Here is a 16,611-nt window from a genome sequence, read left to right on the forward strand (position 1 = left end):
TTTTTTTTTTTTTTTTTTTTTTTTTTTTTTTACGATTCGAACGATTGTTGGGAAATACATTTAATACTCACTGGAACCATTGCTGGAACCGTTTCCTTGAAAAATATTTCCAACGTTTGGGATGTAATAAGTAGTCGGTATCTCTGCATAAACTCGGGGCTCGTCCAAACCCAAAAGCTGTTTCCTCGCTTCATAGATGTTGCTGGCGTTACGTTCGATCCCTTTTATAATCACAGAGAGTGTATTCTGTTTCGGTTTGTGCCTCACGTTTATGAACACATCCAGGGATTGCATCAGTTGAGATATATTGTCGGTATCGACCGAGGACATCGAGTCCTCGGGAAGATCGAACATGAGGACCAGAGGCAGAGATCCCTGAATAAAAATTTCCTTTGTTTTTTACAACATACGATTTTACGCCACGTTAAAACTGAATCTATAAACAGGAATGAAAATTATCTGCCCGATGTCATTAACGCACAGGACTGATAGCTATGCTGTGTACGTGTGCACATGTGAGAGAAAGAGAGAGAGAGAGAGAAGAGGAGAGAAGAGAAGAGAAGAGAAGAGAAGAGAAGAGAAGAGAAGAGAAGAGAAGAGAAGAGAAAAGAAAAAGGGGAGGGATGATAGGAAGAAAAAAAAACAAAGGCAAACAGATAAGAGGTTCGCTGATTCGAGATAAGAAAATCGAATCACGCGAACAAACATGACCTACCACTAACTGTTGCCGGGCCAAGTAAACGTTGTGAATGCCACCTGTGATCGTAACGTTGCTTTTCTTTAAGCTGGGGATATTTGGATCACCAGCGTCTGGGAACATTATCTGTGTGCCCGTACGTTGCATTATCATCTTCAAATTACTGCTCTGTTTCCCCAACACGATGCTGTGATGTTGAGGTGAAATCTCCATCGATATTTGTACTTGTATTTGACTCTACGGTAGGTAAGAGAGAGAGAGAGAAAGACAAAAGATTCGAGATTTGACTGAATATAATTTCGTCAGATTCGAAGATGGGAATGAGAGAAATGTGTGTCGCCGAACGTTACTTACAGCTAAGTTTTGGCACATGTAGTGGATCAGAAGCACGGTCGCTTCTTTCACTTGAGATACCTCCCATTCACAACCCTTCACCACAACCAAGGTGGCATGTAATTTCGGTCTCGTACGGAACATCACTTGAACGTTATACTTCTCTTGGATTTTGACCAGATAGGGTGTCGTGGAATCCGGTAAGGCTTGCGACGAGCTCATTATTGGCAATTCGAACGAAAAGATCAAAGGCGTAAGATTCTGAAAAAGTAACAATCGAGATACAATAGTTAGCTATATACGTGTAATGATAATAAAAAATCAAAATTTTACTAACTAAAACTGAAAGGTTAGTTTAAAAATTTAAAAATAAAAAAATAATTTAGAAAGAAACTTTTAAGTTAGAAAATTCTCTGAACAAATTTTTAATTTTTATTCATATAAATAATATCAGAAATAGAAATATTAAAAAAAAAGATAAAATTCCTAATTTTTTAGTTTTAATAATAAATACATTTTTTTAGTGAATAAAAAAGAAATAAATTTTATAATTGGTTTTCGTAAGTTTATCGAATGTTTTATTTATAAAAATATAAAATTAATATTATTTTTTATTCACTATTAAAGTAAAAATAAAACGAATATAAAAAGTAAAATTATATGCAAATAATCGCAACTTGAACTTCTTTTTTTTTCAAGTTTTTACAATTGCAATAACAGAAAACATATTTTTCATGTCCGATAATTATTGTTTCTCATATTTGATGTTTCGTTTTCCTTTTTGAAATAAAATTAAAACTGATAAAGAAAAAAAATTACCGGGGAGCAAAATTAGGCAATATTAGACAATGTTATTTTTTAATATCAATTAATTATTAAATAACAAGACATTGCCATTTTACAATGTCAAAATGAAAATTGCATCTAACAAAAAAACAAATATAATATAATTATTTATATATCAAATATGTATTGAAATTTTGACATTAGATAATTGACAATAGATAAGAAAATTTTATTTTTTTATGACAAAGAAAACAGATTTTTATTTAAAATAATAAAATAATTATTATTAAATCTGTTTAACAAGGAAAAAAATTATAAATAGAAATTTTAAAAGTCACAATTTGGAAAACAAAAAAACTCTTCTTCGACACTTTTTATTTTTAATTTTAGAAATGGTTTAATAAAATAAAGATAAAAAATTAAGATAAAGTTAGCTAATATAAGTTAATAAAAGTTAAATGGTTTTCAATTCAAAAATATTTTTGAAATGTATTAAGAAAAATAATTGCTTTCTAAATAAAAAGAAATTATTTATATTTCACAGAATTATTAAAAATTTAATATATTCAAAAAGTAGAATTCGAAAAAAATGTATATAATATATGTTACTCAAAAAATATTGATGAAATCAAATCATATATACAATAAACCAGCATAAACTTTAAAAAAAAATCATTTTTTCCATATATTTTTATATTACATGAATATTTTTAAACAATTTTTTTATCTAATATATTTTTCTAATTTTCTAATTTTCTAATCTATATTTTTTACGTTATTATATACGTATTATATATACGTAGGATAATGATTTGGATATATATATATATATATTGGATTATATATATAACAATCCAAAAAACGAAAATTAAAATTTTTATTCAAAAAATTTATGATTTTTGGATATACTTCGTGAATTCGATATAATTTTGATATGCGCAGAAACATGTAATTCATAGATTTAATCTAAGTCTTAACAAACATTTGTAAAACAGTATTAAATTTTATAAATAGATCTTTATTCTATAATATGTTTATTTTTCTATCATAAAAAGAACGACAAAACATTCTTGATTACTTAATACAAGTAACTATTTATTTACTTTATTATTTACTTTACAGTTTATTAAAATTATTAGTTTATTATTTGTTTAGCTATAATCGAGGAACTAGATATGAAAACGAAATTTTGAATCTATATATAGTAATATTATAATTTAACACATATATTATAATTTATATATATATTATAATTTAATAATACGTAATATCCATTAAAATACGTTTAATTCAAACAATCACAACTTTTTTTATACTCACATATAATACTAATCACATAAAGATTTAAAAAATTTGCATTATTTGTAAAATGAATTAATTTTCTAAATCTATATCCGGTTGCTTTTTGAATTAATAATATATAAATAAAATTATAGTAGATTAAGATCTACTTTCATAAAAAAAATATATATTTTTTTCTATATATATATATTTATATATTATATATATAGAATTATTATATATTATATATTAGAATTATTATATATTTATATATATTATTTATATATGTTTTATTTTGCATAAATTTTATATAAAATTAATTACATTGTAAATAGAATTTTTGATTGTGACATAATATTGATAACTGAAAAAATTTTGAATAGTTTATCCATATATATATATTCTGTGATGTTGAATGTTATGATATAGAACGATCTCTAGCCCAATTTTTTCAGATAAAGAAATATAATAATTTGTCAGAAAGGCACGAAAAAACTATTTCCATTTAATACTACAATATAATATTGTTAAATTCTATAATTAATAAATTAATATATAATAAAATTTCTAATATTTTGCAAATACCAGAAATTAACATACATTCTATATTATAGTTGAATAATTATATATATATTTGATTATTATTTAACGTAACAGTATAATGAAAAATAATAAATACCTATCTACACAAACATCAAAAATAAAATCTTTACCCTGACACGAGCACGGGCACGTTCGACACCCTCCATTTCTCCAGCTATGGACACCTGATTGCTTTTCTCCTGATGATTGCTCCGATTACTATCCGGAAAATGGATATGGCATCCAGTCTCCTCCATCACCCGTTTAATCGTTAGCCCACCTTTCCCAATGATGTGCGAATGGTCCGTGTAGCTAACGTCCAGCTTCATGGTTACCCTGTTGCTTTGCTGCAATCGAAATAACGAAAGATCATAATGTCGATTGTGTGTTCCGAAGTAACCGGAAGTATAAGGAGCGCTCGAACTCGAGCACTCGGTACGTACGTAGCTCGTCGAGGTCGAGTCAAAATGCGAATTATAAATGCGAAAAGATAAATTTCGATAAAGAGCGGCACCGCGTTCTGTTTGAAGCGAGTAATGGAAAAATACGCACCATTCTCGACGACGACGTTAGGGAACCGTTAGACTTTCCGTGCAGCATGTTGACTTTTGCACTCGACACTTGGAATATGCACACGACCGTTCAATCGGCTATCGAACGTTATGTAAAAGCCTCGCTCAAAGTAATTCTCGGTACGTTGCGTCGTCGTCATCGTCATCGTCGATCGAATTCGTTCAGGTTGCGAGTAGCGGAAAGGTGAACGCTCCCTGCGCATTCTCGGATACCATGCGACATTTATGACGATAGAGAGAATGCTGCGAGAATGCTGGATTGTTAAAAATCGCGGCGATTTGAAGATATAGGATGTAGGAAGAAACGGGCGCTACTTATGGAATCGTTACGTGTTACTTCGATGGAAAGAGCACATTTGTTGCAGCTAAAATAAATGTCCTTAGCGAAAATCGAATTGCGGTAGAAATAAAATTATAAAAAAAAAAATAAATAAAAAAATTATGATTGAAATTGAGCGATTAATTAATTAAAGAAACTCGCATGTGAGAAATGGTAGTATAGTAATGATAGAGTAGTAAAGATAAATAAATCGACTATTTGTATTGATTGATAATTTTATTTGTCTCGAAAAGATTGATGTATATTTAAACTGTTATTGTGAATTTGTATCGATAATGGATAAAAAAGAAAGTAATAATATAACGTATGCTGATAAATTCGAGTAAAATTAATGTCATAACAACAATCTATTTCTAATATAAAGAGTTAATCGACAGGAAAATAAAAACTATGAATTTTAATCTTTTATAGACGTTTTAGATGTTTATTTTCTTTAAATTGAAAGTTTTTTTTTTTTAATGTTTTTGATATGAATTATTTTTATTTATTTATTTGTAAACAATTTTTATCGTGTGTTTCAATTTATGTAAAAAATATATTTACATTATTATAATAAAAACTTTAATGAAATTTTTCTATTGCTTGTAAGTGTAAAAGAAATGTATAACTTGTCTTGATGTTATAATGGAATTCTATACGTATATATAAAGATAATGAGGAATTATTTATCATTTTATTTAGATACCTTACTTTTTTAATGATTTCGTTATTTCGAAGAAAAAGGCATGTCAAAGATATTATATTCATGTATATCATGTTCTTATAAATATTCAGAAGGTCATTAAGATAAAAATAAATATTATATTTCTGATATTTTTTTAAATAATTATCTTATATGTAATATTATCTAGTAAATATAACGAAAGGATCATTATGATAAAAATGAATATTATATTTTTAATATTTCTTAAACAATAATTATCTCTTATGTATTATTTATTATAAATTATTATAAATTATTTTTTTTATATATTATATTAAATATATGAATAATAAAAAATGATAATAATATTAAATATATTAAGTATGTTTATTTTATTTAATATAAAATATATAAAATATAAAAATATATATGTAAAATATAAAAAATATATGTAAAATAAAAAAATACACTATATAAAATAATAGATATAAAATAGAAAAGTACACTTTTCAAAATAAAAATAAAATATCCTAAAATATCCTATCCTTTAAAGCCAAATCTTTCGTTATTTTTCAAAATCTTATATATAAAAAAATTATATGCAAGAAAAATTCATGAAGATTAAATCAAAACTAAATACAGTAATTTCTAAAAAATTATTGAAAATAAACTAGATTCTATATTATTATCTATCGTATTTTTAATAATATTATTAATACATATATTCTTTAATATTCGCTCTTTAACGTGAAATTATATATAAAATTCGAAATGAAATAGTGTATAAAATTCTTCAATATAAAAGAATAATTTACGAAAATTAAATTAATAAATGCACTAATGTTTTCGAAAAATAAATTAGGATTCTATATGATTGTTTTCTTCTCTATTATTGTCAATATTTTTAACAATATTATCATTAATCCCACGCATGTTCTTTAGAGGCTTTATTCCGAATGACCGGTTTTCACGAAGATTCATCAGAACTTTCATTTTTTTTTTTACTTTTCATTTCGTTGATCGAAATTGTCATTCGAAATCGGGCAAAGTCGATACGGTGCGATGTATCACGCGGTGAAATGTGGCGAAATGTGGCGAGATGTGGCGAGATGTGGTGTAGGACGAGGTAGGGAGCATGGAGGGGATAGAGAATAAGTGGGGATACGGCGAGTTGCGAGGAGAGAGGAGCAATTTGCACGGTCGGTGAACAAGGACTGCGTTACGTTGGAGATAACGGTACGCGGGAAGGAAATACAAGGCGGCCGATTCGGCCGGTCGGTTAACGCGAGCGAGACTGGTTCGCACGACGACTCGCTTTCCCGACGTGGAATTCGCGGCCCTCGGGTTCGTTTGTATAAATAGAATGCCTTATTCTATGTGTCCGTGGTTGCATCCCTTTCTCTCCGCAATCACCCTTCTCCCCGCTTGTGGTATATCCATACACGAGTATGTATGTACGTATTCACGCGACCGACGATTAAAAAAAAAAAAAAAAAGGAAAACGCCGCCAGACGTACGATCGTAATAGAATGAGAAGGACTCGCAAGTGCCAAAGATAGAAGTTCTTGTTGAGGTAGAAGCCGGCGAAAGTTTCGCGATTCGAGATAAAGGAAAAAATTAAACTCAGTGGCACGACTTCCCGTCGTGGTTCCGTGGAAACTATAGTGCAATAACCTCGGATACGATTGACTCCGTGTTTAGAGAGGGGACAATAAGGGGGGACGTATCCTTGTTTGACTCAAAAAATCGATATTAAACGGAACAGATAATAATATAAGTTTGAACGCATTTCTCTTCGAATATATTTTTTTATAACTATTGACATCATAATTTTTGATCATTTTTCGTATTTTCAAATTTAGTATAAAGAATTATCTTGAATATGAGTCTTGAAGTTAAGTTATTTTTTTGACTTTTTAGATTTTTTTTTGTTTCTATCTAATAGAAAATATTTAAGTAATAAATTTTTAAATTACTATTTTTAAATAGTACATATAATTTTGTTAATTTTAGAATCGGCCTTGACATGTCATAACTATAGAATTTAATAGAATTTCTTTTCAAATTGGATAACTATTTGAATTAGAATGCTGACAGAATAGTTATTTTTTATTTCGTCAACCATATTAGGTTTGTAAGTTCAATAATTTTTTAAACTAATAAATAATTCGTCACCATTGTAATAAAAAAGTCAGATCAATTTATGGAATTAATTGTTCTTAAATTGATTCTTTTTGGTAATTCACTATATTTCGTCAACAATAGTTTGCAATAATTTGCAAATTATTGATTGGATATTTGTAAACAACAAATTGTATAGATATTAATCACGATAAATGTCTAATTTAATTAAACATACAATTTATTCTGTTTACTTCGTAAAAATGAAAATGTAACATTTTTTTCTAATTTCCAAAAATGATTTCTTGAGTTAATAATAAAATAAAAATTTACAAAATTACATTATAAAGTTTCTTAAAAAATATATAGCTCTTAAGAGATATATTTATTAAAATTAAGAAAAGTCATTAAATTAGACAATTATCACGAACAATATTTGCATATATACAATTACAATATATACAATTTAATCTTTATCTATGAATATAATATAAAATAATATATATTTCTTTTAATTTTGATAGAATATTTTATGTAGCATACAATATTAATTATTTATAATTCAATGTAAAATTGATTGTTGAAAAAAAATTAAAAAAGAAAATTTATCCTATACAGATTATTCTATTACATAAAAAAAATCCTATTACATAAAGAAAACGTAAACTATTACTTGAATAAATATTTAATTACTTTTTTTTCTTTATCATTATTTATCTATAACTATTTATTGATTTTTTTATAAATCCTCGATATTATTTAACATAAAATGTCTTAATTTTGTCGAAATTTTAAAAAGTTAAGAAAACACATTTTATTTTAATTATTATTAAATTATTTTATGTTTGGAAAAAAAGAAAAAAGAGCACATATAGATATCTCCCCCTACATATGTTCAACTTTATTTATTAAAATTATTGGTAAACTCTACAAGAGTCTGTTATAATAATAATTTAAAAAATTATATATGTTTGAAAAATATTTCAATGTTAAATTAAATACGTCTTCCCCTTAAAGGAAAAATAAGAGAAACACCTGCTGCGCTTTGTTCAAAAAAAATAAATATCGCAATATCGATTACATCGGTTTCAAAGCGTATTCCACCTTTTATCATTCGATGAATTATCTGTGATAAGAGTAGAGAAATGTTTGTTCGGCATGCGAATCCGATCGATTCTATGTTTACCGCTAAAAGTCGAAATTCGATTGACAAGGTCACCATTAATCTCGTTACTCGTGAATGATGTAATGTATTTGGTAAAAAAACAACAAATCACCCATAACACCAATTTCACAATCGCGATCCGCTTTTTATTTATCCAGTTTAAAGATAGGATATTTGAATCAATTAAGTAGAAAATTTAAGGTATAATTTAAAAATTAAAACAAATACAAAAATTGATATGTAAAAATGTGCATTGAAATTTATTTTACGGATAAATTATAAACAATTTTAATAAACTAGATGAAACTATTTCATTCTATCACTTCGTCTCACTTTTCTAGTGTAAAATAAAATTATATATGTTTGGAAAATTACGAACATTTTTACATATATTTTCTGACAAAAATTAAGAAATTAATCATTTGCAAATTTCCTTATATTTTCTTCTTATTTGACCTTTTTGCAATCATATTTAAAAAATTTATTATCGAATTTTTATCTTCTATAAATTCTTCTATAAATTCACAAATGATCAATTCGTTTCTTAATTTTCCTCAGTACTAACTTTTTCAGTACAAAGTATTTTAATACTTTAGAATCACTTTTAATAGAGTTCACATCTGAACCCTATATACATAAATATGATTAAAATAAAGAAAAACGAAGACAAAAGGTTACTGCTTACCCTTGTATCTAAAATTTCCATTATTTTTTCCTTTGCAGCTCGCACGTCATCGGGTCGACCCGCGACCTTTATATGCGGATCTGTGAAAAGATACGAATTACTCAACAACGCGACAATATGCTATCCTTTCGAGTAATACGGGTTCTAATGGAACGCGATCGGTGAGCATCTGGTACATCGACACCGAGTCACTAGAACCGGCTGAACGCCGACAGAATGCCATAACAGAGACACCAAACTACCGATTACATCGACCATCTTTTAATTAATATTCTCTGTACGCCGCCTATTCGAATATGCTATTTTTTTTTCCCTGCGTATGGAACGAATCCGAGGACAATGACGCAGACACGACACCTTGGATCGATCCAAGAATCGAAATCGTTTTGCCTCCGTTCGATATTATTCTCTTTTTTTAAAAAGTGAGCTGAGAGAAATGAACGAATAAATAAAGAGCGATGCAAGGAAAAAACGCGGAGACGGAATGGAAACTTTATCAAGTGTGGCGTGTAAACTATACGAGTACTTGTATTTCGCAATTGTGTTTCGTCTTTCAGTGGAAGAAAGAGTAAAAAGAAACTGGGCCTCGTCGTTGTCGTTGATTATCGCATATTTCATTTTTTTTTTTTTTTTTGTTTACTCGCGTGTATTGCTCTCTCGTGTATTTCTCCAGAATCGTTCTATCCTGAATGGAAGAGAAGGGGATTGCATTTCGAAGACGAAAATTACCAAGAAGATCGATATTCGACGACATAAAAATAGCGAGGATACAAAGAGGATGTAAGAATCAAGCTGGTTGCTAAGAGGAGAAAACCCGAATCGAAACAGTGACCCAGAAATAGATCGCGAATGACCGCGCGAACGACCTTCGCGGATCTCTGTTGCACGCGCTCTCTCTCATAAGCGGGAAAGATAACACGTTCGATCGCGATCGGCCAGTTGCCTGGTTCCGAGAGAAACAAACGATCGATTATCGGGACACGCCAGGCAACCGCCGCTGCCACGGACCATTTTAAACCGATGTAATTCCTCGCGCGTGTTACGTAACCGTACACACCGATAAAACGTACGTTCCACACCGTTTTTTGTCTCTGCGTTAAATGTCGATCCGCGACGAACCGCGATATTCCCGGTTCGTTCAAGGAGAACGTTCGTTTCGAAACGGAAAGGAAAAGGATCGTGGTTTAAAATCGTTACCTACGACACGTTACGCTTCGAGAAAGAACGGCAGGGAGCGTTTCTCGGTTAATAAAGATATCTTGACGACCAATCGACGATAAACATCACGCGTTCATCGCGCAATGTTTTCGTAACGTGTATTCGTATCTTTACGTCTTCCGGTTTTGGAATTTTTTCCTGCTTAGAGAAGAGCCTCGTTGAAATGGAATTTAGATTTGTATCGAAGAGAATCTATCAGCTTTTCGTGATTAGGGAACTACTTAGAGCGATTGCTTTCCGACGATATTGATGATTAATCGCAACGTTTTATCGTAATGGAAAAAAGAACGTTTCGTTTAATCGTAATACGATTTGCCAAGGTTGAGCAGTTGGTCGTTTGTTTGTCGATCGGTAAACGAAAACATGATGTGGTTATACGATTACAGTGTATCACCACCGACCACGTCGGTAGATTTATCAAAGGGAAAAATTCATGGTGAAGAAATCTTTGCATAATTTCACATTCGGTGATAGGAGATACGCATACGATACATACGTGAATACGGATACAGTTGACCTCGCACTCGACCTTTTCAAGACTGGTACGCATGCGCGAAAGTGGAATAATTTTATAGTTGTTTCCAAAAATATTCGGACACTAATGCAATTTATAAGACGGATTGAAGAAAAATGCATTTTCAATTTGTAAAAATATTCGGGCATGTTAAATTTATGTTATAAAATTAGAATAACAAATTTTTTACATGAAGACGTGAGTTGAAATGTAAAAATGGCAAAAAGCAATAATAAAAAAAAAATGAAATTAAAAAAATGATAAAATCGTTTAATAAAAAGATAAAAAAATAGCTTTCTTCATTAATAAAAAATAATTCTTAGTTTTAAATGTATTAAAGTTTTAAAAAGTATTAAGTTTTAAAAATTAAAAATTATTTAATCATAATAATCAATTAATAATCATAATTATCAATTTTATATATTATTTATATATTATCACATTATAATCATAATTATATCAAATTCAATCATAGTTTTTTTATTTTGAATTTGTTATTTGTAATTTGTTTGTTGAAGACTTTGAATATTTTTATAAATTATATGAATTAATTTTTTACTTTTTTTTGAATGTTTAATCATTCGATAGTAAGTTAACAATTTTTTATTTTCTCACAGTGATATACTATTCTTTAATATATTTACTGCAAAATTTTTTTTATATATGTTTATTCTAAATATAAAACACAAAGATTAAAGTTACATCTGTATGAATATTTTTTGGAAATAATTATATATTGTCGAGTATCGCATGCTATTCGATTGAATTTATTTGGATGAATAAAAATTGAAAAATTTTATTATATAAATCACGTAATTTATTAGTAAATAACGTTAGCACAATAATCGTGATAAATCAAAATTGACATTGACAATGAAATTAATCAAGTGCATAGCTTGGAAAAAAAAAGTTAATTCGATGATTCAATTTAATGATTTTTCACGATTTTAACTTTTTGACTCCAATTTTTATTGTAAGCTTTAAAAGAGAAATTATTTATTAATTTTTAAAAAATTCTAAATTAAATAAGTATAAATATTATAGATAGAAAATAATTTTAAAATATTCTTTTTAAACTCTGTTATGGTGTATAATATATATATAATAAAAAAAAATAATAAAAATTGACGATTAAGTCATAATAATCTTGAAAAAAACTTAATAAATAATTTATACTATCATTATTAAAGATTCTAATCCAATTCAAATTAAATACTAACTAAATTTAAGATTATTTTTTCCATTATTTATACGCTATAACAAAATGATAAAAAAAATAATGTTCATGAAAAAGTATAATAACATATTGAAATTTTTATAGACTTTTATTTTTTTGCAAGGTCATCAAATACCTCTGTATGGCAACGCCGATCGCTGAAGATTGGGGAAAAATTCCATTGTTAAATTTCTCCGAAATTAATTTTTAATCTTATTGAAAAAAGTTTTAAACATTTCTTAATTATTATTTAATTATTTATTATTATTAAATTAAAAAATTTTGATAAATACTTAAAAAAAATTTTTCATATTTTTTCGAAACTTAGAAAAGATAATGAAAATATTAGATCCAAGTTGTCTACCAATCATTCTTAAAAAATATGTTTGTACATGTATATTTTTTCAAACTTCATCATTTTTTTGATAAGATAAAGCTTCTTAAAAAAAAAAAAAAAAAAAAAAGATTCAAATATTCAAAATTAGGAATATTTAAAATCTTTAAACTGAAGAATTATCAAAATACGATGAAGTCTTCTCCAGGACCGGCAATTGTAGGAGGTAAAGAAAATCAGTAGGAGGTAAGAGAGACGAGGCCTATTTATACCCGATTACGCGGTTTGTCATATACAATAGATTCTTTCGTGGGCATAGCAGGTTCCACGGAGAAGAGGCGGTAAACAGCTGTTCGAATCACGAGGAAGGAATGAATCACCGAAAAATTTCCATGCTGAACGTAAAGAAAGGCTACCGGACCATGGAATATTCGACAGAACGTTCAAAACATTTCCGTTCGATCGTGTTTCTTAGATACGACCGATACGCGTTTCACTTCACCGATACACGTTACTGCGCGAGAGCAAGCACCACGTATCGTTTCGTAATCACTTTCGATTAATGGGTGCGCTCTAATTATCGAGGCTACGTTCGGGAACAAGACGATAATCACGATGCTATTTCCTCGAAGTCGTGAGGAATCGAGATCACGCGAGTTTCCACGAACGATGTCGAACCGATAACGAGGTCAATATATTCTTGTGATTCTAGAGAGTAAAAGAAATAGAGAAAGCTCGTGTCTCTAAGAGGAATAAAATTGAAGATTTGTATTTAACTCCGAAAGTACAACACGCGTGTGGCACGATAGAAGATCGAACCGCAAATAGACGTAAGAAAATACACGATACCAGGCAGCGTCAGCTGGTAAGCCAAGGCAACGCAACTTACCACTGACGTAATCGCGTGCCGTGTGGTATATGCATCGAAGTTCGGTCGGTAAGCGATAAACATTAGACGAGATCAAACCGAATAGAGAAAAAGAGAGAGAGAAAGAAGTAGAGACGAACCAAGAAACAATCGATGTGGATCAGTCCCTCGAAGGTCGAGAGTGTTGTCGAACCCAAAGCCTACGTCACGTCGCGTCGTGTCTTTCATTGCGTGTTGTTTTCGGATGTTTGGCTCTTGCTAAATCCATACTTTCTATCGGCATTTTACTAATACACGTTCACGGCTTCCAACTTAGTTATAGCTTTTCGAATCTCTTATTATTTCAATCCGCCAAATAAATAACGAACAAACAGTGAATGTGATTTAAAGAATGTATTTGCGCAGGCGCGGTCTTACCTTTCTTCGACTTTGCTCCAATCTTCAGACGGGACGGCCACGTAACAAACGTGTTTGTTTCCTCCATAATCTGTAATAAATTGAAAATGTGCATTTAATCGAGTGTATGAGCATACTTTCATCTAAATATATATATACATATGTGAAATTGCGCGACAAATTTATCGAAAACATGAATACATTCGAACATTGAATATTACCACGGTCATCGTTGCCAACTGGTGATGATATATCTCGATCGGTATCGATCCTGGTCGATTCGCTTTCCGGCCGCGGTACCGAGATGTCGATGAATCGTCAATGAATCAGTGGCAAAAAAAAAAAAAAAAAGAAGACGAAACGGAAACGGAAGGAAGCAGAGGACACTTTTATCACGGTCACTGTTCGTATACGGTGTACGTATGCGAAATGTTAAGCGAGAAGCATGATCGTCACCCGATCTCTTTGATGTCGAGGAAACCCGCTCTGATAGAAAGAATCTCGAATAAGCGGAGACAGCTCCGGGTGACGTACTTTCACTGCCACGACTGTCGGGAACCGCGGAACGTCCCGCCGCGTTATCCGTTCACTTCATCGCTGTTATTCGATACGAGTGATCGATGAATCGTCGAGTTGATATATCGATGACGATCGACAATTTCTTCTTCGAACTTTTTACCACTAAAAATTCTTATGTTATTTTCCTCTTTGGTTCAAGTAAAAATAATACCGATCCTACGAATCTAATAAGAAATCGAATCGATCGGGGACTCAGCTCGTTCTTTGGATCGGCTGCCGGCTAATCGAGCCAATATTCGCGCGCACTTTTCGCACACACGCAGTAAACGTTTCACAGCGTTTGGTAACAACGTTTGGCGATAAGTATATTTTACTTATTATTTTCGAATATATTTATTAATTCGGTACAGTTTAGAAAAGAAATTACGATCGAGGAAGACGACGAGAACGATAACGAGATTATACAAAACACTCTGCGGATGATTTTCACGGTGACCGGTTGTCTCGAAACGATCTTTTCCGGAACGGCCACGTCGTCGTCTCTCTCGTTTTTACCGCGTCCGGATCACTGGCACGACTGACTGACTAACAGCAGATAATGTAACGGGACGGCTCGGTGAACTGCCTCCCACTCGTCGCAGTCGCGACTCTAGCCCTCTCTGTTCCTTTGTGGTTCCGTCTCTCCCTCTACCAGACAGTCTCGGCAGAAACGACAGAACAGAAACGACCCGAGCAACGCAACCCGACCACAACTACACTCCAACCACGCACCAGAACATCTCGTCTGTTTCCGCCCGCCTCCATTAGCCCTATCCCCTCCACTCTATTCCACTGCTTCCCTCTCTACTCTTCTCTTCGTGACCGCGACAATTTAAAGAACCGAACACGAGAACAGGTAGTTTTCTACACAACTTGCCCGCACGATTCATCGCAAACTTCAACTCGAACATCTATTTCTAATATACCTAGTATATCAGACATGATTCGATCGAATTCGTTCATCGATCGCTTTACGCAATGGAAATTATGTATTGTGAATCGATCAACGGAAGCGAATGATTTGAAAAAACAAATCGACGTACGTGTGTTGATTAAACGAATTAGGTTAAACGAGTGCGAGGAAATGAGAGTGGTATTAGTATACCAAGTTAAACGAGATCAGACAAATACGTGGAAATAATGGCTATAACGTTTTACGGTCAGTCGTTCGATGGAATCTTCTGCAAATTTGGTTACATACCTGAAAATGTGAGCAGATACTATCGTGAAAATCGAAACTCGAAACTATTTACAAAAATAAAAATGTTTTCAATATATACACGAATACAGATCTATTTCACCAAACTATGATATTTCTTCTTTAAACTCAATTCTCGCGTATTCTTGTCGTTTTAGATGGTACCATACGAATCTAGAGTGAATACGTGAAACGCAATGTTGCGTGACGGTTGTTTTTAGCGCTACTACCCAGTGAAATTCATAAAGCACCGACTAATTTTTCATTTCTACATGAGGATGGCGCTCGGATTACATTGCTAGCTAATGATATTATCGAGTCTCAGGTACGCGCACGAATTAGCATCAGCATTTAATTAATGAATTAAATTATTGGATTGATGAAGAAATTATGTTTTTAATTCTGTTTAGATAAACAATTTTAAATTAGTTTAGTTGTATGCTATTATTTATAATAAATTAATTTTACCAATTATTATTATAATAATATAATATAACATTTTATAAATGGAAGAAATATTATTGTTTTCAATTATTTATATGAATTTAAATATATGAATACATTATAAAAATTGATTTATATTTGCTGTTATTGAAATCATTGCTTTCCCATAAATTCAATAAAATTCAATTTACAAAAAAATTTATATAAAAAGCTACTAGAATAAACGGCTAGTTTATTATAATTCCCTAGATATTGCACAATCAATTAATTTTTAATAATTTTTAATAATTAAAAAAGAAGAATTTTATTATAAAATAATTGAATTACCTTATTTTTAAAATAAACTTTAAGTTTTATTCATCTATATAAATTATTGCAATAATATCAAAAATATTTGCTAAAAGTATTATAAATAAATCACAAAATAATTTACTTATTTTCTTTATAGAAAATTCATTCTTTATCAAAAAAGACAATAGTTAATGAAATAAAGATTTCATTGCATTAAGGTATAAAATATTACAAATATCAAAAGTTTATTATAAATTAAATTTCTACATTACGAGCATTTAATAAATAAGAAAAAAAATTTATTTTATATTTTAATTAATATTTCTTTCATTTTTTATCAATTTGTTAACAAAAATGAACAACTAATAA

The 16,611-nt window shown here is 30.1% G+C and overlaps 1 protein-coding gene across 4 annotated transcripts in view; it reads right to left on the reverse strand.

The window, feature by feature from the left end:
- The window catches only part of LOC122716344 (protein bicaudal C homolog 1-B), a 52,062-nt gene that overhangs the window by 8,245 nt on the left and 27,206 nt on the right, over positions 1-16,611 (reverse strand). For 2 of the 4 annotated variants that reach the window (XM_043939335.1, XM_043939336.1), the window contains exons 4-9: positions 13,773-13,842; positions 9,206-9,285; positions 3,811-4,026; positions 1,052-1,291; positions 716-934; positions 72-375 (exon numbers count right to left, since the gene is read on the reverse strand). In XM_043939335.1, the coding sequence (XP_043795270.1) occupies positions 72-375; positions 716-934; positions 1,052-1,291; positions 3,811-4,026; positions 9,206-9,285; positions 13,773-13,842 (1,129 nt within the window). Of the gene's footprint in view, positions 1-71; positions 376-715; positions 935-1,051; positions 1,292-3,810; positions 4,027-9,205; positions 9,286-13,772; positions 13,843-13,972; positions 14,995-16,611 lie in introns of those variants that run through there. The other 2 variants (XM_043939338.1, XM_043939337.1) reach the window with 2 other exon arrangements.

This window comes from Apis laboriosa, unplaced genomic scaffold (genome assembly GCF_014066325.1).
Source record: "Apis laboriosa isolate Shangri-la unplaced genomic scaffold, ASM1406632v1 scaffold45_cov149, whole genome shotgun sequence".
NCBI classification, from domain to species: domain Eukaryota; kingdom Metazoa; phylum Arthropoda; class Insecta; order Hymenoptera; family Apidae; genus Apis; species Apis laboriosa.